The 27357-nt window shown below is 49.0% G+C and overlaps 1 protein-coding gene across 1 annotated transcript in view; it reads left to right on the forward strand.

Annotated features, from left to right (window-relative positions):
* Positions 1–260: 260 nt before the first annotated feature.
* IL1R2 (interleukin 1 receptor type 2) overlaps positions 261–27357 on the forward strand; it is a 36539-nt gene continuing 9442 nt past the window's right edge. Inside the window, exons 1-4 of the mRNA XM_082851764.1 lie at positions 261–311; positions 17251–17378; positions 17886–18144; positions 23963–24143. Of these exons, the coding sequence (XP_082707890.1) occupies positions 298–311; positions 17251–17378; positions 17886–18144; positions 23963–24143 (582 nt within the window). The 5' untranslated portion in view covers positions 261–297. The remainder of the gene's footprint in view (positions 312–17250; positions 17379–17885; positions 18145–23962; positions 24144–27357) is intronic.

A 27357-nucleotide genomic window follows, 5' to 3' on the forward strand; every position in this document is an offset into this window, starting at 1 on the left:
CTTTAAAACCACCTCACAGCTGGAAGTATGTAACTTTTAGCGAGTCACAAAAAATAGGGAAACTTACACAGGGTTTCTCTGGTCACTTCCCCATCTGAGTGGTCACGCAGCCGGCGCTACAGCTGAGACGGCGCTCCCAGCGAGGAGGGAAAAGGTGTGTTCACAGCCACCCGGTTGGAGGAGTGACACAAGCCCGATTGGGAAATCCCTGGACGTATAAATTCCTGCCAGACCGCTGAGCTCCCACTGAAGGTGAAAGGCCTGGCAGCCATCCCAGGAGACAGCACCAGGCGAACGATGCAGAGCTGCAGGTAAGAGGGGACAAGGGCAGGGGGGGCGGTTGACCTGGGAGTCAGGACACCTGGGCTCCATCACTTCTGGAGGGCACCTCAGGAGGCTTTCCTGATGGCTCCATACCCCCGGCGCCTCCTCCGTGTGACTTTCCTCATCTCTGTGACCTTTTTCACCTGTGTGAAAGTGACCTTGACCTTTGGGGGCTTCAGTTTCTCTGTCAAAAAAGGGGCTGGATTGGAGGATTTCTAGGGACCTTCTCTGGTTGGAAGTGACCGGCACAACTGCTGTGGAATCAGTGAGAGGAAAGGAATCGCTGAGAGGGTCTGTGTCCAGCTCAGGGGAGGCTGTGCCTCTGAGACTTCCACTGAGTTTAGAAGCTTTCCTCTTTGGAAGGATTGTGGGACGCTTTCTAAAGTATGAGAAACACTTCCAATGCCTGAGCTCCCCGTGCTGGCTGGTCACCAACCCTCACAACCGTCTTGGAGGAGCAGCAGGCAGAGTGTGGCTAAGTGTGAGTCCCAGAGGCTAAAGCGTCCGGGTTCTAGTCCAGCTGTGCCTGTTACTGGCTGTGTGATGTCACGCACCTGTTCCTATAGTAACTGTCTTTTAAAAATCCTGTTCTCCAGTGAAAAAGTATCACTGACTAGAGATGGTCCACCAGTAATCAACCACCAGGAAGTGTTAAGCTTATCTTTATCCCTTGCTTCATTCCTGTGAAGTAATAATAAAACTGGGTGCGATTCTTTAAAGAAATCATTTTCACCCGCGATTATAATTAAGTAACCCACGCAGTTTATCTTCACCCTCCCGGCGCCCCGGTCTCCCCGTCTGTAAACCGTGGTGCTGATGGCGAGGCTCACAGGTGGAGGGAAGGGCGTATGAATCCCAATCACACGGAGTTTTAGCGCAATGCTGGGCTCACGGGGCTGCTACCTAAATGGTCCAGCGGTTAAGACTCTGCGCTTCCAACGCAGGGGGTGTGGGTTTGATCCCTGGTCGGGGAACTAAGATCCCACATGCCGCGCGGCACAACCGAGAAAAAAAAGCTTGCTCTCTGTATTAGATGCCCTCCTCTCGATGCCCACTCCCCTTTGGAGGCCGTGCCTCTTCCTGGCGCCCAGCTCCCTCGGGAGCCCCTGGTCCCATTCTGCCCTAATGCCGTATGATGCTATTCGGGGCTTGTCATCCTTCTGAATTTCCTCTCCTGTAAACGGAGGCAGTTGAGTGACTTGACCTTCTGAGTCCCTCCGGCAGCTCGATGTCAGCGGTGGGATGCTGGGGCATCCCTCCCGGCAGCCCATCCTGCACCCCCACCCCCCCCCACCCCGCTCACCCTTCCCTGAGCTCCCCCTCCCCAAGAGAGCGGGGGTCCCTCTTCACCAGCTCGAAAAGGGGGCTCCTCCTACATGCACGGTAGAAGGGGCACTTCCCCTCAAACCTCATTACAGTTTGCCCATATTTTAATTGTATGTTCCACTTTCTAGCCTGTGTGGTTATCGTAACAGGCAAGAAAGGGAGCTTGGTCGGGGTCGTGGGACTGTGAGGATGGTCCCCGCCCCATGTGTTGCCAGCCGGCCCGGGACGCCGCCCCACCTTTCCACACCTGCCACAGCCCTTCCCCTCAACATTCCTACTCCTACCGCACCCTCAAAGCCCAATTGTTTGACAATCGACACCTGAGTGATCGGGACGCACAGACCCTAGGATGGCAGTCTAGTGACAACACAGCTGGAGCAGTGCGAGTGTATAGTGTCGGGTGGTCTTTCTATGTCACCATCACCTGCTCTCTATATGGGGACACTTGATCGTGACTGTCTCCAATCAGTGGTTCTCAGACTTCAGCCTGCGTCATCATCACCTGAAGGATTTATTAAAATGGATTGCTGAGCCCATTCGGAATTTTGGATTCAGTAGATGTAGGGCAGGAGGGGCTGAGGACTTGCCCTTCGAATGAGTTCCCAGGTGATGCTGAGGCTACCGGTCTGGGAGAAACACTCCCTTGGGAGATGAGAGGAGGTTTCATGTCCAGAAGCAAATCAGCAGGAATGAGTGAGTACCTCAGAGTCTGAAACTAGACCTCAGCTTCCCACCAATGTTGTTCTCTACCCATGAAGGACTGCTGCTTAAAGAAGGAAGGGAGAAGGCAGCAAAAAGATGAAAGGGACGTGGAAGCGTCTGTGACCAGCTGATGAGCCAGACCCGGTGGGGTCACAGGAAAAATAGTGATGGGGGCGATGTTGGTCTTCCAGAATCTTAGAGTCCCTGCTCCGGTGTTCCTAACCTGGTTGAGCATTAGAATCACCTGGAAAGCTTTAAAAAAAATCTCCATACCTGGGACCAATTACGTCAGGAATTTGGGGCCCAGGCAGCAGTAGTTTTTAAAGCTTCCCGGGCAATTCTGATGTGCAGCTAAGGCTGGGATCCACTGCTCTATTCTACCTCTTATACTCCTCCCTGTTCCACTTATATAAACTATTTAGGGACTTCTTTCTCCCTGCAGAGCCTGTGTTCTAAACCTGTCATGTACCTGATGATTCTCCTTAGATAAATGGGCATTTGATCAGTAGCGTGAGAGTCTGTGTGAAACGCCATCTGAACGTTTCTGGAGCGTACGTTAGTTAAGAACCTCTGTTGCATTTTGAGCACAAATAATTCCCTAAACACACGAGGTAAGTTGTTGTGGCACTTGATTGTGGGCCAAAGGAGGCCAGTTTAAAACCAGGATATTATCTTGCTATGTGACTTGGACATAGAAGTTTGTTTCTGGACGTTAGTTTCATTCATCTGATGAAATGGATGGATTAGAGAGCAGGAGTTCTTTGCTATTTTAAAGAATTTCTGGGAAGTATTCCACTCAAATTTTATTTATTTATTTTTTATATTTATTTTTGGCTGTGTTGGGTCTTCGTTTCTGTGCGAGGGCTTTCTCTAGTTGCGGCGAGCGGGGGCTGCTCTTCATCGCGGGGCGCGGGCCTCTCACTATCATGGCCTCTCTTGTTTCGGAGCACAGACTCCAGACGCACAGGCTCAGTAGTTGTGGCTCACGGGCCCAGCCGCTCCGCAGCATGTGGGATCTTCCCGGACCGGGGCACGAACCCGTGTCCCCTGCATCGGCAGGCGGACTCTCAACCACTGTGCCACCAGGGAAGCCCTCAAATTTTTCATGAAATGTCAAGAGGAAATTTAAGAATGCTTGGACTTAATTGGGGATTGCTAACCTGAGTGTATTCAGGGGCCAGGCAGTAAGTCAAATCCGTGAGACTGTGAGTGACAGGGCCTATGACCCGCTGGAATGAGTTTGTCCCTCGGAAAAGACATTCAGTGAAAAATAACACCACCACCCAAGCTGAAAAAATGCATATCCACAAGTTGAACAGGGCTGTGACCCCCAGTTTGTGATTCCCAGATTAGCTTTGACTCTTTGTGACAATCTGATCACATCACCCCTAAGTTAAAGGGATGAGGGCCAAGTCCTGGCCCCATCACTTCTATTTGTATTTCCTTGGAGGAGTTATTTAACTTCTGTGAGCCTCAGTGTCTTTATCTCTAAAACAAAAATAATAATATCTAGTTTGTAAAGTATTGGGAAAATTAAAAGAAATCATACATGTCAAGACTTTGCCCAGTGCCTGGCACATGGTGGATGTTCAATAAGTGTTAGTTATCCTCACCATCCTCACCATCCTCACCACCATCACCACCACCATCATCACCATCATCACCATCATCATCACCATCATCATCACCATCACCATCACCATCATCACCATCATCACCATCATCACCATCACCATCATCACCATCATCATCACCATCATCACCATCACCATCACCACCACCATCATCACCATCACCACCACCATCATCACCATCACCATCACCACCACCATCACCATCATCACCATCCTCACCATCCTCACCATCATCATCATCATCATCACCATCACCACCACCATCATCACCGTCACCATCATCACCATCACCACCACCACCATCATCATCATCATCAGATTATAAGGTTCTGACCTCAAAATTTCAGGAACCACCCTGAGAGGGCTGGGGTGATCTGGGTTCAGGGATTTAATAGCGTCCCCACTTTTAGTCCCCGTGGGTATCTGCCTACTTTATTTGAGAATGAGCTGGTCCTTATGATCAATGCTTCTCAAATCACCTGGGGGTCTTGTTAAAAAGCAGATGGTTCTGATTCCCTAGTTCTGGGGTGGGGCCTGAGATTTTGCATTTCTCACAAGTGATGTGGTTCTGGTCCAGGGGCCACACTTTGAGTAGGAAGGCTTTAGAATATTCGAGACGAGGTTTTCTTACTTGGGAGCAAGGAAGTCAATGTATGGCTTTGGATGTGTCCTGAATTTTCTAGAGCTAGTATTCATCAGCATGTTTTCTTAACTGTCTGTGGTTGGCAGAATTCTAAGGTGCCCCCCACTGAGCATGCCTTGTGCAGCCCCTCCCCTTGAATGAGGGTGGGTAATATAAACAGGATGGGATGGCATTCCCATGATTAGGTTACCTTATACAGCAAAGGCGAGGGAATTTTGCAGATGTATTTTAGGTCCCCGGTCAGTTGATGTGAAGTTAATCAAAAGGAAGACCATCCTGGGTGTTCCCGGCACAACCAGCTGGGCTCTTTAAAAGAGGGTCCAGGGGTCAGAGTCAGGAGGTCAGAGAGATGTGAAGTAGGTGGTCGATTGGCCCTGAGGAAACAAACTGTCCCGTTTTATGGAGGGGGCCCCGGGGCAGGAAACAGTGGTGGCCTCTAGTCGCTGAGAGTGGCCTTGGCTGACAGCCAGCAAGAAAGTGGACACCTCAGTTGTATAATCCCTAAGAGATGAATTCTACCATAGCCCCAGGGACGTGGGACAGGACCCCAAGCTTTGATGTCCACCCGTGGGACCCGGAGCAGAGTCCATCCAAGCAGAGGCCGACCTTGGGCCCACAGTGATGGGAGCTAATAACGGGGCTTGGTTTCAAGTCACTGAGTTTGTGGTCCTTTGCTCCAGGGCAATAGAAAACGAACACAGTGTCCTTATTCTTCTCTTTGATTGCTGTGCACATACCCTCCGGGTTCCACTGCAACGATAACCTACAACATCTCAGTAGCTTAATCCATCACCTCGCTCACGTCACGTCACTGTCTCGGGGCAGCTGTGTCAGACCGTGGCGGCCCCTCACAGCTACCTGAGGCCATTTTCAAAAGAGAATTTTGTAGACTACCTGTCTGCCTCAGATTGTTTTGACACAGGTGCTGGTGTGGAAAGTCTGTGTTTCTCCTGTTTAACAGAAGGAAAAACAGACGTTCAGGAACAAAGGAGTGGCTTCATGGACGGAAGTAATCCTCAGTCTCCTATCAGGGTGGCCACCCTCCATTAACAGAGGTACCATCCTTGAACAGGGTGGCAGAAGAGAGGGCTGGAGGGTGGGGTACCGGAAATGAGACACCTGGAGGTGACGTATGTCCTTCCCGTGTCCTTCCCACGATAACCAGTCATATGGCTGTGCCTAATTTCAGGGTGCAGAGAAGTGAAATCCTTTGTGCACCCCAGAGTATCACAGGTCCAGATGTTGGGAACCTGAGTCTATCATATCATGTCGCTGGGGAGGAAGCAGGATTTCAGATCGGCCAGTTTCAGGATGCTCTCCTGGAACCAGGGATGAAGCTGGCTTCCCCGGCGTCATCCTGGGAGAAGCCAGAGGGAACACGTGTGAGAGGGAAGTGCCCCCCCCCCTCCCAGCTCCAGAGAAGAGCAAAGCGTTTCTTAATGGGACTTTCTGGGTCTGTGGAAAACCCAGTCAGTCTGGGATGTCTTCAGGCTAATGACTGGGGTTTCCTGTGCCCAGGGATTTCCCCACACCCTATGACTCAAAATCGCTTGGGCTTCCTATCGTGGTTGGCTTTCTTGGTTTTTTATCTGCTTTTGTGGCCATGTTGGGCCCAGGGCTGGGGAAAATTGTGCCTTCTGTGACCCTTAGAGGACAAGCCATTCCAGGTGGACATATTTTCCAGGGAGTGAAAGATGACCTTTCAAAGCATAAAAAGAAAATCTCATCTGTTCTGACAACTTAATTTTGGGAAGAAATATTTCTAAAATATATGTATCGTGGTGCAAACTTGTAGTCACTGCAACTCGATGTCACAAAAATGTGCCTTTAATAACTTTTCTAATAGAATCTTGTTTGGCTCCTGAGGCCTCTTTCCAGGAGCAAAGGGGGATTTAAGCTGCCGGTCCATGTTGTTCCAGTCTAGGCTGGTCCAGCTCTGCCTCTCTTGGATTTATTTGGTCTCTTTTGGGTAGATGCTCAGTCTCTTAGAGTTTCTGACTTTGCCACCTACTTCTAGCAAGGAGTCTGAGACCTGGGGAAGCCATGTCCCCAGGGCATGGTGGGGAGGGCGGCTGGTCCGCACTCGCTGGCCTGGGGGGTCTTCACGGGTTTCCATGGAGGTGTTCCTGGACCTGGCTGGTCACGCAGTGTCCTGCTACATCGGCTGCTGAGGTTCCTGGCTGGGAAAGCCGGGGTCTGGTCTTTCAGGGGAGGCAGAGTCGGTGCAATGGCTGAGGTGGCCCCACTGTGCCCCTTGCTGGCTCCACGGTCCTCTGCATCCCTTGGCCACGGCCTCACTTCTCCCCTGGCTTAGACTGGCCACCTTGCAGGTGGTAGCCCAAATATTTACCAACCCGCACGGCAGGAGTACCAACAAGTCAGAACAGGTGCTACCCTATGTTGCTAGACCATGAGGATCTCAGGGGAGCCCCTGGAAAGGTAGAGGGTGGAGAGTTCAGGGCTTAAGTGGGTGGTTATTTGCCAACTGGTAAAGACATGTTTCCACAGTTGGCCACACTGCTCCTTAGGGACCGGATGTCCTGCATCCTCTAGGTCACCTGTCCATCATGGCAGCCCCATATCAGCTTAGATCTCAGTTTAGCCCCCCTTCTCCACTGGAAGCACAGGGGAGATCTGAATCTCCTCCCAATCAGCAAAGAACTGAGGCCAGCAGGGAGCTAACCCTAGCATCCCTCTACCTGAATAGGCCATGCCATTATCTCCATCCTTCCCCAGAGCCCCCATCTGGGCAATGGCTCCTTACTTTACCCTGGTGGGATTCCTCTAGGGACCCAATTTGAAAGCAGAGAAAAAGCCCCTCAGCTTTCAGCTTCCCCCTCTCTTCTACCCTCTGTCTCTTTGCACTCAGGTTTTCAGCCCAGAAGTGGGGACAGAACGCGTTTTCCCTACTTAGACGTCCCGTATGTCACATCCACTTCCTTCTCTCCTTTCCAAGGAGGCCTTTGCTCTTCCCCTTTCTTGGGGCCATAGTGGCTGAAGACTCAGAGGCAACGAGCAGGGAAATACACTGGAAGGTAATTAGCATGTTAGCCTCATCACATACATTATGCACTGTCGCATCCTCGAGAAAGAAGATCCTGTGCAAAATTTCAACTGTTCTTCATGATTCAGGGACATCATTACGGACATCAACTGTTTTGTGCCGGAACACCTGGATACCCTCAGTAGGACACAGAGAGGTGGAGGGGACCGTTTGTGTCTGCTCTTAAAGGCCTCTGATTGCTGTGCTCTTTGGTTCTTGCATCTGTCTCAGTAGTTTTTCTTCTCTGTTATTGGGTAATTGGCTGCCACGTCTTTGTGGGTGTGTTTTCCCAGATCAGCTCTCTCCCTCTTTCTGATTTGCCGCCTCTTCTCTGCTTCTGATAGAACATTCTGGTCACCTATCACTGCATAACAAACTGCCCCGGAATTGAGTGGCTTACGACAAACATTTTATTGTAACTCACATACTCCACAGGTCGTGAATTTGAGAGGGGCTTTAGCTGGGCAGTTCTTTTGCTCCACGTGTTTCACTTGAGATCAATCAGTGGTACTCAGCTGGTGAGTGGACTCGTCTGGGGAGCCTAAGATGCTTCACTCATATGGCTGGGGCTGGGCTGGGACGGTCGGCCTGACCCCCTACATGTAGCCTCCCTCCCAGCAGGTCTCAGGGCAGTTGGACAATTCACACGGTGACTGGCGTCTCCCAGAGCCAGCGTCCCAAGGAAGCCAGGTGGAAGCTGCGTGGCCTTTTCTGACTTAGCTTCAGTGTTCGCTCAGCACCATTCTGTTGGTTAGACTTAAGTCACAGTTGGCCCACATTCAAGGGACCCCTTGACAAGTTGGACTCCACCTTTTAAAAAAAATATTTATTTATTTTGGCTGCATCAGGTCTTACTTGTGGCACGTGGGATCTTTCATTGCGGTGCACAGGCTCTTCCTTGCAGCGCACGGGCTTCTCTCTAGTTGTGGCACGCCGGTTCAGTACTTGCAGTGCGTGGGCTCTCTAGCTGTGGCACGTGGGCGCCAGAGCGCGCGGGCTTAGTTGCCCCACGGTATGCGGGATCCAGTTCCCTGACCAGGGATTGAACCCGTGTCCCCTGCATTGGAAGGCAGATTCTTAACTACTGCACCACCAGGGAAGTCCCTGGACTCCACTTTTGATGGCAGAGTAGCCTGGTCACATAACAGAAAACAGTAGGGAGATATTGTTGTGGCCATCTTTACAAAATACGATCTGCCTCTCTGAGAAGCAGTAGTCACATTCATGTGAATAAAGAGACAGGTTCTGAAAGAGAGCTTCACATTTCTTCTGTGAGTCAAATAGGCATGACTTGGTGCCGGGATCAAATTGACTATCTTTCAGCCGTTCAGGATTTTTTTGTCCTGGTTTCTTTTATCTGTGTTATATTTTAGATGGTCATGTTTTCTGGATAACTGATGATTTCAATATCTGCGACATTTATTACTCTCAGATTACAAGGGTTGAAAGCAACATTCATTTCAAAGGGTGTGCATCTGCTCATAACCAGTCTCCTGTCCTATGCCAGCACGGGGCGTCCAGATACTAGTTAACATTCCCCGGTGAGCAGCCCCACAGAGCTGAAACTCCAGTACCCAGGACGACTCAGGAGTCTTGAGTCCTGGTTTGGCCAGTTGCTAGCTATGGGACCTTAAGCTGGTGAGTTGATCCAATTCAGTGGTTATCTGACTGAGCCCCTGACTTGGTGCTTTAGAAATTAAAGGTGTGCCCAGGAATGAAGCCTGAACTCAAGGTCAGCCTGACCTTGACCCTAGGATTTTACACCTGGGAGGGACCTGGGAGTTTCTGGCAGCCCAAAGCTTTATTTTGGAGATGAAGAAACTGTGACCCAGGTTGGGTAAGTGGCTCAGTGGTTTGCCTACGATCACATAGCAATAGCTAATGGTCAAGTGAGGACAGGAATCCAGCTTCAATCTCCCGTTCTGTGTGTGTTAAAAACTCTTGTGCTAAGATGTCTGAATGAAAGCATTAGCATCCCATAATAGGCCTCGAATGTGTGTGTGTGTTTATGACTGTGTGTTTGCAATTTAAGCACACTTCTATAATATGGGCGTATGCACACAGGCTCATTGGTTCCTTTAGGTGAAGTTGCACACCTCTCTAGAATAGCACCTGGTGAGCTATTAGCTGTGCTGTTGACTAGGACACCAGAACGTTCTCTGGCTGTGTGACGGACCTTTAGCTGTAGTGAGGCAGAATGCAGACTGTGGAAGCTCTGACTTCTCACTCACGTCTGCCAGATGTGTGCGCCTGAGCAAATTACTTGCCTCCCCAAGATTCTGGGTCTACTTCTGGGAGATGCTGAAGAGAGTGACCTGTTGTTGAGGGCTTTCTCTGCGTCAGCACTGTGCTGACCTCTTTATATAGCAGATGCCCTCCTGTGATGCACGTCACGCTGCAGCCACTTTACAGACTAGCAGACCGAGCCTCACGGAGGCACTGAACCCTCCGCCTAGCCCAGAAGGAAGGGAGGATTGACACTCGCTCTGCCAGACTCTGAGGGCCATGTTGTTCCCACGGCGCTCTCCTGTGTAGACTCCCTAACCCTCAGGACCCTTGGAAGATGCAGAAGGACTTCTTCTGAGCTGCCCCCAGGGGGGAATCTGGCCAGTGAGTGGAACTTAGGGGGAGGAGAAGCTGCATCCTAAAATGACAGAAGTTTCTGATCATGAGTGGTTTCCAAGACTAAAAGTGTCCATCTTACAAGGGGCAAGCGTGGCCATCTGTGGAGGATGCTGGTTTGGGTGGGCTGCTAAACTTAATGGCTCCTGGAGTCCCCTCTAGGTCCAGGTACTGATGCTCCTGCAGAGCTGAGGACCAGTACCGAGAATGTGGACTGCGTAAACTCAGGCTTGCATCCTACTTGACGATTCCATTAGCTCTGCGACCTTGGGTAACCTACTGAATGTGTCTGAGTTGGTTTCCGTTGCTTCGTGTTTATAATGGGGTTGACACGCTCTACCAGACCCACGGCCTTTGCCCTCTGGAGTTGTTCAGAGCGATGAATCCCTTTCACACAAACATCAGGCCGGGAGAATTTGAAGCTTGGTGAATTCGTACCGTGGCTGCCGAGGGTCTCACGCATCGAGCTTCCCTGTCTGTCCTGTTGGGGAAGGACGGCGACTGTTCTGAGCTAGAGGAGTGGTCTTGTTGGGGGTTGGCCTGCGGGAGGGGCTGATGCAGGAGGAAGGTGACGGAAGGGTCTTTGCTTGATGGTCCAGCCCGCCGGGGGCTCTGAATGACTTGGGCTCGCTGGGAATGCAAGGTGTGACTGGAGGATCTGACGGAGACGGAGCGTGAGCTGGGCTGATTTGCTGAATCTCTGGGTTAATGGTTCCTGGGGCAGAAGCTGGTCAAGTTCAAAAGGTTTGGCAGCGACAGGGTGGTTTTATTTATTTTTTATTTTATCTTTATTTAAAAAAATTTAAAAAATTATTATTTACGTATAGTTGATTTACAATGTTGATTTAGTTTCAGGTGTACAGCAAAGTGAATCAGTTATACATATACATGTATCCCCTCTTTTTTAGAGTTTGTTCCCTGAGAGGTCATTACAGAGTACTGAGCAGAGCTCCCTGCGCTGTACAGCAGGTCCTTATTAGTTATCTATTTTGTATATAGTAGTGTGTGTATGTCAATCCCAATCTCCCAGTTTATCCCTCCCGTCTCCTGATAACCATAAGTTTGTTTTCTACATCTGTGACTCTATTTCTGTTTTATAGCTAAGTTCATTGGGAAAGGGTGATTTTTTTTTTAACATCCTTATTGGAGTATAATTGCTTTACAGTGGTGTGTTAGTTTCTGCTGTATAACAAAGTGAATCAGTTATACATATACATATATCCCCATATCTCTTCCCTCTTGCGTCTCCCTCCCACCCTCCCTATCCCACCCCTCTAGGTGGTCACAAAGCACCGAGCTGACCTCCCTGTGCTATGCGGCTGCTTCCCACTAGCTACCTATTTTACATTTGATAGTGTATATATGTCCATGCCACTCTCTCACCTCATCCCAACTTCCCCTTCCCCCTCCCTGTGTCCTCAAGTCCATTCTCTATGTCTGCGTCTTTATTCCTGTCCTGCCCCTAGGTTCTTCAGAACCTTTTTTTTTTTTTTAGATTCCATATATATGTGTTAGCATATGGTATTTGTTTTCCTCTTTCTGACTTACTTTACTCTGTATGACAGACTCTAGGTCCATCCACCTCACTACAAATAACTCAGTTTCATTCCTTTTTATGGCTGAGTAGTATTCCATTGTATATATGTGCCACACCTTCTTTACCCATTCATCTATTGATGGACACTGAGGTTGCTTCCATGTCCTGGCTATTGTAAATAGAGCTGCAATGTACATTGTGGTACCTGACACTTTTTGAATTATGGTTTTCTCAGGGTATATGCCCAGTAGTGGAATTGCTGGGTCACAAGATAATTCTATTTGTAGTTTTTTAAGGAACCTCCATGCTGTTCTCCATAGCGGCTGTATCAATTTACATTCCCACCAACAGTGCAAGAGGGTTCCCTTTTCTCCACACCCTCTCCAGCATTTGTTGTTTGTAGATTTGGAAAGGGTGATTTTAAAGAGAAAGATACTTGTTGGGAGAAAGTAAAATAGAAAGAGAGTGCATAGCCCTTGGTGGACCCAAGTCTGAACCTTCCCAGGTTCTCCCCGGTCAGACATTCAGCCCAAGTGGCCCAGTGCCTGGTTCTGCTAAAGATGGATCTTCCTGTGCCATGGGTTCCAGTAAGCGACTCTGTTCCCACCCCCACCCCCGCCAACCCCCCGGCCCCATCAGGGTCAAGGACATGCAGGTGCTGTCGTTATGACACAGCCATGCAGACCAGAAACAGTCCCACCGTGCTGCCCCTAATTCCCTTAATTCTGGGGGGAAAGCGCTAGCTTCTCTCTTTTCTACAGAACAAAAATAGTTTGTGGACTTCTCTCAAGCGTTCTGCTTTTGCTTTGAGCCAGTACATTTTTCAACAAAATCTGCCTCAAACCTGGTCATGTATTTCCGTGTATCTGAAGCTAGAGGATCTTCCCTGCCCCTCAAATGCCTGACATCCTGTGCTTCCCAGAGACTTAGTTCCAAATACTTTTTATTTTGCTTCAGCTTTGAATTAAAAAAAATATCCAAGCTTAATTTTGATGTAAATATTTATTTCGCCATAGGTTCCAGAAGGTTTTATACCACACGCCTGAAACAACATGTTCAGTTTTTTAGGAATCTATTTTGCAAACTGAATGTGACTCAGCAGTTGGTATAAGCCTGGAGAGTTATTTGTCTTCCTTAATAGTCGAGATCTGTCACCTTGTTTTTGTGTTTTGGATGACTGCCTGACTCAGAGATGGACAGTTGCCTGAAACCTTCTGGGAACAAGGTGAAGATAGAAATAAAGAAAAGTTTCATCTTCTGGGTAAATGAAGAGAGAGACTCAAATATACTAGAGAATCAAAGTTTTACTCCTTTTAAATGCCTGAAGATTTATTTCTGGAGCTATCGTTTACTTACTTATTTACTCTCAGTAAACTTTCAGGTGTTCAGGGGAAAATGTGTGTGTGTGTGTGTGTTTGTGGCCCAGGTGGGGCTGGGATCCAGGCAGGGGGTTGGGAGGCCCAAGCCCCACTTCTTGAACCTATAGGGAAATTACTATTTACATCAAACTTAAGCTTGGAAATTTTTTTCAATTCAAAGGTGAAGCAAAGTAAAAAGCATTTGGAACAAAGTTTCTGGGAAGCACAGGGATGGGGGACAACAAGGGTGTCCGGGACCCAGAGAGAGAGAGAGAGAAACAGACAGACAGAAAGAAAGAAACAGAGAGAGAAAATGAGAATAAAGCAAAATGTTAAAAATTGGTGAACCGAGGTAAGACTCATACTCGTGTTATTATACTATTCCTGCAACCTTTTAGTCTGTTGGAATTGTTCAGAATTAAACTAAAAGGTGAAGTAAACACCTACACACCCTTAGGCTCCATGTGCCACCCTTGAGCAGGAGGCAGACCCAGGGTCACAGGCAGGTACTGTCACCTGGGCCTTAGCGAGGGCCAAGGGGGATGCTGCTCAGGTGCCCTCCCCCTCCCCTCCCCTCCCCTCCCCCTCCCCTCCCCTCCCCTCCCCCTCCCCTCCCCCTCCCCTCCCCCTCCCCTCCCCTCCCCTCCCCTCCCCTCCCCTCCCCTCCCCTCCCCTCCCCCTCCCCTCCCCTCCCCTCCCCCTCCCCTCCCCTCCCCCTCCCCTCCCCTCCCCTCCCCTCCCCTCCCCTCCCCTCCCCTCCCCTCCCCTCCCCTCCCCTCCCCCCCCTCCCCTCCCCTCCCCCTCCCCCTCCCCTCTCCCCTCCTCCCCCTCCCCTCCCCTCCCCCCTCCCCCTCCCCTCCCCTCCCCTCCCCCTCCCCTCCCCCTCCCCTCCCCTCCCCTCCCCTCCCCTCCCCTCCCCTCCCCTCCCCTCCCCCTCCCCCTCCCCTCTCCCCTCCTCCCCCCTCCCCTCCCCCCTCCCCTCCCCTCCCCTCCCCTCCCCCTCCCCTCCCCCTCCCCTCCCCCTCCCCCTCCCCCCTCCCCCCTCCCCCCTCCCCCCTCCCCCCTCCCCCTCCCCTCCCCCCTCCCCTCCCCCTCCCCCCTCCCCCCTCCCCCCTCCCCTCCCCTCCCCCCTCCCCTTGCCACTGGCGCCCCTGGCTCAGGCTGGGCCATCAGCAGTTTCCACCTTACTGCATTATTTTTCTTCAATTCTTCACACATTTTTCGGGTCATTTTCTTATGCCTGGCCCTGCTTCGCCTCCTATTCTTCTGTGCGTTTACACTGAGTACTGGGAAACACGGTTATCTGACAAAGGAAAACATAAAGCCAGAATTGTACCTCAAATGCTTGGAACGAGCTACCTTTAAAACTTCTTTCTTCCAGTAAGAAGGTCACCTCAGACAGATTCAAGCAGAATGTCAAATTGCCTGTCATTTAAAGACACGTTTAAAGAAAATAGGGCAGGAAAATAGCATTTTGCTTGCAAACTTCTGCAAAACGAACTTTTCCCTCTGGGCCTGCAAAGACTGACCGTCTCCCTCACTGTGGCAGTTCTGGGTACAGCCCGCTGCTGAGGTTTCAGTTGTTGAAAACGATCACTGCTATGTGCTTGTGGTTTAATCCTCTGAAGCCACTTCCTGGAGAGGTCGCAGTAAAGCAGCTACTGTGCCAAAGTTCACAGAGAAGAACCGAGAAAACCGCCTCGGCCGGGGATCTGGCGCGGGCGGGGGGGGGGGGGTGTGTTGGGAAGCCCGGGCGGGGCTGTGGGCCCAGGCGGGGCTGGGGGTCCAGGGCTGGGGGTTGGGAAGCCCAGGCGGGGCTGGTGGGTCCAGGGCTGGGGGTTGGGAAGCCCAGGCGGGGCTGGGGGGTCCAGGTGGGGGTGTTGGGAAGCCCACGTGGGACTTGAGGGTCCAGGTGGGGCTGGGGGTCCAGGTGGGACTTGGGGGTCCAGGGCTGGGGGTTCGGAAGCCCAGGCGGGGCTGGGGGTCCAGGTGGGGGTGTTGGGAAGCCCACGTGGGACTTGAGGGTCCAGGCGGGGCTGGGGGTCCAGGTGGGGCTTGTGGGTCCAGGCCGGGGGGTTGGGAAGCCCAGGAGGGACTTGGGGGTCCAGGCGGGGGGGGTTGGGAAGCCCAGGCGGGGCTGGGGGTCCAGGCGGGGCTGGGGGTCCAGGTGGGACTTGGGGGTCCAGGCCAGGGGGTTGGGAAGCCCAGGCGGGGCTGGGGGTCCAGGTGGGGCTTGTGGGTCCAGACCGGGGTGTTGGGAAGCCCAAGCGGGGCTGGGGGTCCAGGTGAGACTTGTGGGCGGGGGTCCAGGACGCAGCTCTGAGCTCCTGTCTTCTGATGGTTCCCCATTGATGGGGAGGGGGGTTTCTAGAGTGCAAGGGTTACTTCCTCTGTCTGCCAACCCTGCCCTGGCCAGTTAAGAGCCATGTGGTTTTACTAGGAGACATTCAGAACTGCATCTGTGCCAGGAACAGGGAAAATGTCAGACTCCTTCAAGTATATGGGGAGGAGGTACAGGTAAGGATGTTTTTTCTGGATTCACTCATCACTCCCAACTCCCTGGTAGACTTTCAACCGTACACATTCCCTGGTAACTTCTGGAACAGGGCACTGTGTAGTCCACAAAGGCTGTGAATAAGACCCAGCCTCCGTCCTCAAGGCCGTCCCCACCCGTGGGAGCCAGACAAGTCACAGGTGTGCGGGATGGCCTGATGGCTCCCGCTTCATTCCCCTCCTGGTGTAACCTTGCAGCTCCTCCCACTACAGGTGGGGGTATTTCCTGGTGCCACAAATGGCAGTTTGGCCACATGTCTTGCTTTGGCCAACAGAATGTGGGCCAGAAAGAGTGAGCTAGTTCTGAGCGAGTGCTTTCGCCCACATCGTTTGAGTTTTGCCATCACGTGAGAAGATCATCTCCCAGGAAGTCACTGGTCCAAGGAGGGTGAGACACCCATGGAGCTGACTTGGGTCCCACCTGAAGCTTGGAGCCGAGACTAACCCAGCGTAATCGAGGTCAGCTAAGCTCCCTCTGACACACAGACCTGTGAGCAACAACAAACGGCTGGTGTCGTATGGCATTCAGTTCGCGGCTGGCTCGTTAGCAGTATTGTCGTGGCAGCAGCTAGCGATACAACAGGCGACTGCGATAAAGCGTGGGAGGGACCACGGGGAGATGCAGAGGGACCACGGGGAGATGCAGAGGGACCACGGGGAGATGCCGAGGGACCACGGGGAGATGCAGAGGGACCACGGGGAGATGCAGAGGGACCACGGGGAGATGCAGAGGGACCACGGGGAGATGCCGAGGGACCACGGGGAGATGCAGAGGCATCTGGTACTCCAGCCTTGGGGAGGTTGGTAGGGAGGAATGCTTCGTGAGCTTGTATAAACTATTCACTTTTTGGCCCTCATTTTGCTTTTCCCTCGGGGATGCTCTAGCTCAGAGGGGCTGCTGAATCCCTCAGCGCGTGTCAGAATTGTGTGTAAAATAAGTTAACCCATAAAGACTCTAGGAAGAGTTCTCTGACCGGTAAAATATAAGGAACGTTCGACTCTGGTGATGCACTCACTCATCCCTTCACTCAACGAATAGGAGTTAGGGAAACAGTGGTGAATAAATAAATGGAGCTTACATGCTGGAGAGAAGAGACATAGTTAAGGATAAACGCCATCGACAGCAACAGAGCAGGAAAGGAAGTAGAGCACTGGGGCAGAAGGTGGTGCCACTTTACGGGAAGGTCAGGGAAGACCTCACCAAGGGCGATGCCTGAGCCCAGACCTTAGCAGTGGCCTTAGGTGACGAAAGAGCCTATCAGGCCAAGGGGCAGGGAGTGCTAAGGCACGCTTCAGGAGAGAGAAACACTTAAGAGACAGACTCCTATTCCAGTGAAAGTTGCTGTAGAGGAATACAAATATTTGAGTTTTCTTGTTAAAAAATCCAGGCAAAAGGGTTTTGGTCGCCAGGGGAAACCTCCAGAACCCATCCCAGGGACCATCCTCAAGGGGTTCTCTGGTTGGGCGTCGGTGGTTCTTGGTGACCCCTCCTCTGTGTCCTCCTCTAGGCTGCGGGGTGCTGGGCCTGCGGTCTCTGCTTCCTGTGTCCTCCAGAAGTTCCCGGGAGTGATGTTCACCTGGTCTGTGTGGTTGCTGTGTGTCTCTGTCTTCACCATCCGGCCTGAGGAACACATGGGTAAGAAGTGACTCAGCTGGAGGGGACGTGCCTGCAGCTTCTCTGGGGAAAGGAGTTGCTTCTCTAGGGAGGTTCTGTTGTCCTCAGAAAGCAAGGTGTTGGTAGGTGACGGAGTCTTCCTCTTGCCTGTCTCCTCTGGTTCATGAGCTTGCCCTGGGCATCGGTCATTCCTGCCGAAGGAGCAAACCAAAGAGACCCTGCTTTTGCCCTTGACAAAAGGTGCCTTTGGATTTTAACCGTATGACCTGCTGCAAGGAAGCTGAACTCAATCAAGATCGACTTTGAATGACAAGGCAAAAATAAGGCCAAACTTTTTTTTGTCATCGTGTGAACCTGACTTAACTTTTCCCACAAAATGTCGATGGGACTTGATAGTAGCCCTAACCTTGTTATTTGGGGGTTTTGAGATCTCTGTGAGAGGAGGGGTTCATGGGGCCCCCGCGTTGTCCGGGGCATGTGGCTTCCTCGGATGGACCAAAGCCTGACTGTGGGTTCTTTGTCATTCAGTGGCTGCAGGAAGCTGCCAGTTTCATGGCAGGCATCCCAAAACCAGGTTCAAGGTAGAAGGGGAGCCTGTGGCCATGAGGTGCCCCCAGGGGCCATACTGGGACTCTGCTACCACCCACGTCAGTGTGACATGGCGTAGAAACAACTCCGCCACGATGGTCCCGGGGGAGGAAGAGCTGCGAGTGTGGGTCCAGGACGGCGGCCTGTGGATTGTACCAGCCTCGCGGGGGGACTCTGGCACCTACATCTGCACTGTCAGGTCAGCCCCTCTGGGATGAGGGTGGGAAGGGGGGCCCTTGCAGAATGGATGCTTGCATGGCGTTTCCGTGACCACCTGGATTTCAAAACCCAGTGCACAGGTGGGAACCCACCTTACGTCCGCTTCACTGTCACTGAAATACCTCCTACCTGAGAGCCTGTCCACAGATGTCCTCATGGCGCCCTCTCTCCCTTCACTTGAAGTCTCTGCTCAGGTGTCCCCTCTATGGAGAGGACGTCCCTGGCCACTTTATCTAAAGCAGGACTCCTGTCACTCTCCCCTTGCCCTGTGCTTATGTTTGCTCATCTGTCACACACACATGTGTTTTATGTACTTAAGGTTTGTCTACCCTGTTAGGATGTAAACTCCAGAGGACAGGGACTTGGTTTGTTTTGCTCACTGCTGAATCCACAAGGACCCAAGAAATAGATGTAGAACGCTGAGTAGAACAGGGGACCCAGGTGAGACTTTAGGAAGAAGTTAATCCAACTGGTTATTGCGCACCTGGGGGGACCAAGCTCGCTTACAAAGTTCTCCCAGGTGGTGGGTGTGGAGGTGAGGCTGGAACCCACAGCTCCTGACCTGGGTCGTAGTCCCCTTCCTCATTGCCCTGTTGCTTTTTTTCCCCTTTAATTGTGGTAACATAAGCATAACATAAACTTTACCATTTTAACCCTTTTTAAGTGTACCATTCAGTTGTGTGAAGTACATCCACATGGTTTGCTCCAGAACTCTTTTCATCTTCCCAAGCTGAAACTCTGTCCCCACTGAACAACTCTTCAATTTCCCCTCCCCATCAGCTCCTGGCAACCCCCATTCTACCTTTATTCTGTCTCGATGAATTTGACTATTCCAAGTACCTCATCTTCCAAGCACCACAGTATTTGTCCTTTTGTAACTGGCTTATTTCACTCAGCACAATGTCTTCAAGGTTCATCCATGTTGTAGCAGGTGTCAAAATGTCCTTCCTTTTTACGGCTGAATGATATTCCGTTATATGTACAGTTGACCCTTGAACAACACGGGGGTGAGGGGCCCCGACCCCTAAAGTCAACAGTCTGCGTATAACTCACAGTCACAGACTTCAGTGTCCACGGCGCCTCAGGACCCTCAGTTTTGTGTCCGTGGATCCACCCAACATGGATGGTGTGATACTGTAGTATTTGCTGTTGAAAAAAATGTGTGTGCAAGCGGACCACACAGTTCAAACCTGTGTTGTTCAAGGGTCAACTGTACATACCGTATTTTGTTTATCCATTTATCCATCAAGGGACACGTAGGCTGCTTCTGCCTTTCGGTTGTTGTGAATAATGCTGTTTGTACATGGCTGTACAAAACTTTGAGTCCCCGATTCCAATTCTTTTGAGTATCTACCCAGAAGTGGAATGGGTGGACCGTATGGTAATTCTATATTTAATTTTGAGGAACTTGTATTGTTTTCCACAGTGGCCAGACCATTTTACATTCCCTCCAGCAATGTACAGGGTTCCAATTTCTCAACATCCTTTCCAGCACTTCTTATTTTCTGTTCTTTAATAGCCATTCTGATGGGGGTGAAGTGGGATATCACCGTGATTTTTTTTTAACATCTTTATTGGAGTATAATTGCTTTACAATGTTGTGTTAGCTTCTGCTGTCTAACAGAGTGAATCAGCTATATGTATACATATATCCCCACATCCCCTCCCTCTAGATGGTCGCAAAGCACCGAGCTGATCTCCCTGTGCTATGCGGCTGCTTCCCACTAGCTAGCTATTTTACAGTTGGTAGTATCACTGTGATTTTGATTTGCATTTCCCTGATGATTAGTGACCTTGAGCATCTTTCCATGTGCTTTACTGGCCATCTGTGTATCTTCTTTGGAGAAATGTGTATTCAAGTCGTTTGCCCACTTTAAAATCAAGTTGCTTGTTTATTTGTTTTTGAGTTGTAGGAATTCCTTATGTATTCTGGATATCAATGCCTTACCAGGTATATGGCGTGCAAATATTTTCTTGCATTCCATGGGTTGCCTTTGCACTCTGCTGATAATGTCCTTTGATGGACAAAAGTTTTAAATTTTGATAAAGTTCAATTTATCTAATTTTTCTTTGGTTACCTGCGCTTTTCATGTCGTAGCCAAGAGATCATGTCTAATGCCATGAAGATTTCCCTCTGTGTTTTCTTCTAAACATTTTTATAGTTTTGGCTCTTATGTTTTGGTCTTTGATCCATTTTGAGTTAAATTTTGTATAAGGGTAAGTTCATGGGCCAACTTCATTCTTTTGCATGTGGCTAACCAGTTTTCCTAAGACCTTTTATTGAAAAGACTGTCCTTTCCCCATTGAATGGTCTAGGCATACCTTGCTGCTTCTTGAAGGAGAAAGTTGTAGGCCTAGTGTTGGCAGCCTTAAACATTTCCTGAGTTAGTTCTTTTTTTTTTTTTTTTTTTGCGGTACGCGGGCCTCTCACTGTTGTGGCCTCTCCCGTTGCGGAGCACAGGCTCCGGACGCGCAGGCTCAGCGGCCATGGCTCACGGGCCCAGCCGCTCCGCGGCACGTGGGATCTTCCCGGACCGGGGCACGAACCCGTGTCCCCTGCATCGGCAGGCGGACCCTCAACCACTGCGCCACCAGGGAAGCCCAAATTAGTTCTTCTGAAAGGATTAGGGCAGACCATTGGCGTGACTGGGAAATACTCTTCTTGGCCTTGTTTCTTCAGCTGCTGCCTCTCTTCCACCCCAAGGCTCTAATTATCCTCACCAGCCAGCTTCAGTGTCTCCCCAGATTTCATAAATTCATTTGACTTAAGGAGAAACTGTGCCCATGAGTATTTACATTTAGAAAGACAGCCAAAGAAAGTGACATTCTCAGCACAAAGAAATTACTGGTGAATGGGAGAATTTCAGACAATATCAGCCCCAGTCCTAGATGGTGTGTGTGTGTGTGTGTGTGTGTGTGTGTGTGTTTTCAGTCCTGTCAATGGAAGCAGGCACACAATCTCATATTTTCATATCAGAGAAATGTGGATATCTGATTTTTTTAAAAAATATATTTTATTAAATTTGATTTCATCTGTATTTTTCACTTATTATTTTTTATTATTAAAACAATTAATCAATATATTTATTTTTAGTTTTGGCTGTGTTGGGCCTTTGTTGCTGTGCAGGCTTTGCCTAGTTGCAGTGAGCAGGGGCTACTCTTCGTTGTGGTGCCCGGGCTTCTCATTGCAGTGGCTTCTCTTGTTGCAGAGCCCAAGCTCTAGGCGCACGGGCTTCAGTAGTTGTGGCACGTGGGCTCAGTAGTTGCGGCTCGTGAGCTCTAGAGTGCAGGCTCCATAGTTGTGGTGCATGGGCTTAGTTGCTCCACCACACGTGGGATCTTCCCAGACCAGGGCTTGAACCTGTGTCCCCTGCATTGGCAGGCGGACTTTTAACCACTGTGCCACCAGGGAAGTCCCTGGATATCTGATTTTACAATAGCTATAAATGCATCATTTTTCTTTCTTTTTAGTGTCAAAAATTCTAACGTTTTTCTAAGGAACACTATGAGGAAAACTTAATAGCATGGTAGAAATAGGATGGAATTTGGAGTCAGAATGATATGGATGTGAATCTTAGCCCTCATTTGCTACCTGGTAGGACCTTGGTCTTATTATTTGATACTTACGGGCCTCAGTTTTCTCCTTTGTAAAGAGGTTTGTTGGGAGGGTTCTGTGAAATCACAGCATATGAAGCATAGAGTATGGGGAGCACCATTGTAGGTGTCAATATGCACATGGAAATGGCCTTTCTTTCCCCAAATGCAAGACTTATTTACTACTGAAGTGATAACATGCAAAAATTAGGGAGATGTGAGCTGAGTCATATTTGCCTTAAAGTTTGTTTTTATACGTGATTAAAAAATTTGTGCTTAATACCTTATTTTGTTTTGTATTCTTGTAGAAAAAAAGAGATCAGGGATTGAGACGCCAGGGAACCCCGATGTTGGGTTAATCTTTTGTAGCTCGTGGGAGAGTTCCCCTGGCTGACCTCTAAAACTCTCTTCCAGCTTCGGGATTGGGGTCTAATAGAGCAAGAATCACCAGCAGCTGCTATAAAGCCCTTTGGCATTTACAGTCACAGGGCATAAGATGGCCCTGCTCCTGTGCTGTTTATAATTTTGTGACCTGGAACCCACATAGCTGTTCTGTCCATCAGGGTGGGCAAGGTGATGCTGCTGGGCTACGCAGCCCCCAAGTCTCAGTGCCAGGACCTGTAACCCCACCGTCTGCTCTGGATGGGGGACAGGACATATCTGGTGGATGGCACAAATGACAACCACCTCTTTGCTGTGGGGCTGCCACACTACGTGGGGAATATGAGTGGTGATTGATCAAATGATTTCCCCACCCATCTTTCTTTTGAGTTATTTCCACGGGGGGTCTGTTGCCCAAGGGGGATGACCAGATCAGTAATGCGAACAGGTTTGTAACTCTCAATATGTCTCGTAAGCTTTGTGTCTGGATGTAATGCCCTGACTTACAGGTTTTCCCACAGCCCTACTGGCTTCTAACCTTGGTTTGACCTCTTAGAGGCTCTATAGCCTTAGGAATTTACTTACTTTCTGCATACCTAATTTTCCTCATCTAAAAGTGATACAGTAGTGTCACAGGGTTGGAGAATAAATGAAATGATGTATTGCAGAGCACAGAGCCTGGCATGCTCTCCTCCCCAGGAGCTGCTGGGAGGGCTGTTTTCAGGTGTGCTCTGTTCTTCAGACTTGCCCTCATTAGCATTTCTTCGATTTGCAGTGAGATTATGCATTCTTCAAGGTGATAGCTGTCTGCCTTTCTTCGTGCATAAAATGTTTTTCATCTTTTTCCTTTCTTCAACCAGATATGAAGTCGAAATTTGAATTAATTTCTTTTTGCTTTCGGGTAGTAAGCATTTATCACTTACTACCTTCACATATAATTTTCACATTTTGCTCCTTCTTTGGGTATAGAATTTTTTTACATTTTGCTGTACCCCTCCCTCCCAACCCCGTAAAACACACATGCTCATTGTGTTGATGTCCAGTGTTTCTTAGGTAGGTCACCAGCAGCTTAGCTGAGCTAATTATATCTTTATGTTTTTCTACTTCAAAAAGTTGTTTGAATGAATATCCTCTGTCCTTCCCTCCACATTGTCTGTGTTTCTGTCAATGTTTTGCCTCTGTCCTTTCCCCAGTTCTAGGGTCTTGATAGAACGATGATATTGCGATTATAGTTAGACCCACCAAAAAATAAATAAAAACCAAACAAACAAATTTACCAAGTTAATTTCCCCTGTGCAGTATTGCAAAAATCATTTCTAGATCTTATACAAAGTGCTCAGCAGTTTTCTGAAATTTGACTTCAGTTGATAATGATTTCCAAGAGAAGTAAAGAGAATTTTCTTTATATGGAAACAGCGGCTCTTAGGAAACAATATCTCCATCTAGATAAGGTTGCCTGGACCAGGAATTTGGAGCATACTGGGGCTGTGGTCAAGAACCTCCCCCGGAACCTGGAAGGGCTTAGGCCCCTTTGAAGAGGACTTGAGGGTTTTTTACTGGCCCTCAATGGTCTTGAAATCAGGCTTGTGGAGGGTCCTTTTTGGAAACATGCAGAATATATCACCATTTCTATATGACAATTATGGTTTTTTTTTTTGTGCTCCAAAGATTCAAAAGGACAAGGGACAAAAGTATTGCAATACAAATGAGGAAAATACAGAATGCAGAATTTAATGAGATTGGGGAATTATTCTTAATTTCATTTAGTTTTATTTTCATTTTGCCTTGCCATTTATTATTCCTTTTTTCCCCTTTTAAATCAGAAATGCCTCTTACTGTGACGAAATGTCCGTTGAGCTCAGGGTTTTTGAGAAGACAGAAGCTTCCCTGCCTCTCATCTTCTACCCGCAAATTATAACCTTGTCAGCCTCTGGGTTATTAGTTTGTCCTGATCTGAGTGAATTCATCGGGAACAAAACTGACGTGAAGATTCGATGGTACAAGGTACATCTTTAAGAATTGCCGTTTAATGAAAAGGTGTTTGATGAGCCATAGGAAAGATATAAAATATTCATTTGAAGGCAATATATTCACTTTTATATTTCTGTTTCTTTAAACCAGCGATTTTAAAAAGGGCCATGATTAATATGCTCTGTTAGTTTTGATAGGGCTTAGGTAAGTGTCCTCAGAGGGTGATTTGGAAATACAGAGTGGAAATGAATGCAGAATAAATAACAGCTGAAGAAAAGAGCTTTTCACTCTGTTGTTTGTCTATAGAAATTTTTAGAAAGCACTATTTAACAACTTGATACACATATTGGTAGAGTTTTTTTTGTTTTGTTTTGTTTTTTTTGCGGTACGCGGGCCTCTCACTGCCGTGGCCTCTCCCGCTGCGGAGCACAGGCTCCGGACGCGCAGGCTCAGCGGCCATGGCTCGCGGGCCCAGCTGCTCCGCGGCACGTGGGATCTTCCCGGACCGGGACACGAACCCGCGCCCCCTGCATCGGCAGGCTGACTCTCAACCACTGCGCCACCAGGGAAGCCCTGATAGAGTTTTTTGAAAGCACATAAAAATCAGCCTTTGAGTTAGAGGAGTAAAATATAAACACAATTTCGTGTCCTGACTGGTTGAATAAATACCTACTATCATCGGCTCCCTTGTTTAGACCAGGTGTGGGCAAATGACAGCCAGGGCCCAAAATTGAGCTGCCACCCACTTTTGTATGTTCACCAGCTTAGCTTTCACTTGTTTAAGTGGTTAAAAAAAAGAATAATATTTCATGACCCGTGAAAATGATATAAAACCCAAATCTCCGTGTCTATAAGTAATGTTTTGCTGGGACACGCTCATTTATTTCTGTGTTTTCGTGGGGCAACGGCAGAGTTGAATAGTTGAACAGAGGCCACGTGGACCGTAGGCCTAAAATATTTACCCTCTGGCCCTTTACAGAAAAAGTTGCCGACTCCTGATATACACCATAGATTGATACTGAAAAGTACAGTTATTTGTTTAAAAATGGATAGAAACTAACCTTTTAATCAAAAAATAGGTTGACCAGTTGACTGGTATTCTAACTACAAGATAGCTCTAGGATGTCCATTTAATATTGGGAATTTCTAAATGATTTTCGGAGAAAGTGAACAGCCAGCTCCTAGGAGTTCACCTGCCCAATTATGGAGCCCTTGGTTTTGTAAGAGCATAAAGAGGTCAAGTGAGGGGTTTTACCGCAGAGGAGAGAGCACAGGTTCTGGGGTTGGGCAGTCTGGATTGGAAACCCTGCTTCTTCACTGGCCTTTTGTATAGCCTTGGGCAGTTATTTTACCTCTTAAACCTGTTCCCTCTGCAAGACGCACTTCGTCACTCCCGCTGCCTGAGGTTGTTTTGAGATTAAATGGAGCACAGTGTGGGAAGCACCTCGTGCAGTGCTTGATTTGTAAATGGTCCTCAATAAATTCGGGTGGACAAGGGTATCATGGTGGCGCTTAATAATAATATTTGTTCCCGTCCTAAGAATGCTAATCATTACAGAGCACGTTCTGTGTACAAGTCTGTTCTAAACTCCCTGACATGAACCCAGTGCAATAGGGGTTGTTAATATCTCCATTTTACAGATTAGGAAACAGAGACCGGAAATGTAAGGAATGTGCTGAAGGTCATGCAGCTGGTAGAGGGTGAAGCCAAACCTCTGACCCCAGAGGCCAGAACCCACACATCCCTGCCACACGGGGGAGACCTGGGGGCTCGTAGACCCTGGAATAATTGTGCTGCCAGGCCCTGTTTGGCTTTTTTCATATTGATCACTCATGTTGGGAACAGTGAAATCTCTTTCTTTAATTAAATACATTGTACAGTTAGACTCCATGAGCTGTGTGGTTGACAAACTATTCCAGTTATGCCTGGGTTCTCATTCAGAAAAAGTCTCTGAAATGACTCAAGGTTATATATGACTATTGCAATCATCATTTTTTTAAAGGCATTTCTTTTTTAAAAAATTAATTTATTTATTCATTTTTGGCTGTGTTGGGTCCTCATTGCCGTGCACGGGCTTTCTCTAGTTGCGGCGAGCAGGGGCTACTCTTCATTGCAGTGCGCGGGCTTCTCATTGTGGTGGCTTCTCTTGTTGCGGAGCACGGGAGCTAGGTGCGTGGGCCTCAGTACTTGTGGCACACAGGCCCAGCTGCTCCGTGGCATAGTGGGATCTTCCCGGACCAGGGATCGAACCTGTGTGCCCTGCATTGGCAGGCGGACTCGCAATCACTGCACCATTAGGGAAGCCTTGCAATCATCATGGTTTTGAAAGAGATGTTCCTGAGAACATTTTGTGCTCATGAGGGTGTGTTCTCTGTTACTGGAGACTTCCCTCTTGAGGGTCTGCTCTGTAGAATGCACAGTACCTTTTGTCCATACAGGAAGTGTGGCCTCATGTCTCACATTTATTTTTTTATTATTATTTTTAAAAATAAATTTATTTGTTTTTGGCTACATTGGTTCTTTGTTGCTGTGCTCAGGCTTTCTCTAGTTGCGGCGAGCAGGGGCTACTCTTCGTTGCAGTGTGTGGGCTTCTCATTGTGGTGGCTTCTCTTGTTGCGGAGCACTGCGTGGGCTCTAGGCACGTGGGCTTCAGTAGTTGGGGCACGTGGGCTCAGTAGTTGTGGCTCATGGGCTCTAGAGCACAGGCTCAGTAGTTGTGGCGCACGGGCTTAGTTGCTCCACGGCATGTGGGATCTTCCCACACCAGGACTCAAACCTGTGTCCCATGCACTGGCAGGCGGATTCCTAACCACTCTGCCACCAGGGAAGCCCCACATTTATTTCTGTCTTACAAATTTTTCTCTGTCTCTACTGACTCCTAAAATTGAGATGATGTTTAAAGTGATTACTGCAATATCAACTCTTCTGAGCCTTGTTCTCCAAGTTGCCATGACTACGTCATAACACCCCTTTCTGGATGTTTCCCAAGCACTCTTTTCTGGATGTTTCCCATAGCACTCCTTTCTGGATGTTTCTATAGGCAGCTGTTATGCCATAAATATATTTATATTTTAATCGCCTACTTTGTCAAAGAAGATAGTTTCTTTTTTTCCCATTGTGCCAAAGCAAATGTGCTTTAAACATTCTGGTTAAACAAACCCAGCCATCCCGTGTTATATGCTAACAGACTCCCCCTCGTAAAAATACAGTTAAAAGCATGTCCCAAAGGACAATATTTGCAAAGTA

The sequence above is a fragment of the Leucopleurus acutus genome (genome assembly GCF_964270905.1).
Source record: "Leucopleurus acutus genome assembly, chromosome: 12".
NCBI lineage: Eukaryota > Metazoa > Chordata > Mammalia > Artiodactyla > Delphinidae > Leucopleurus > Leucopleurus acutus.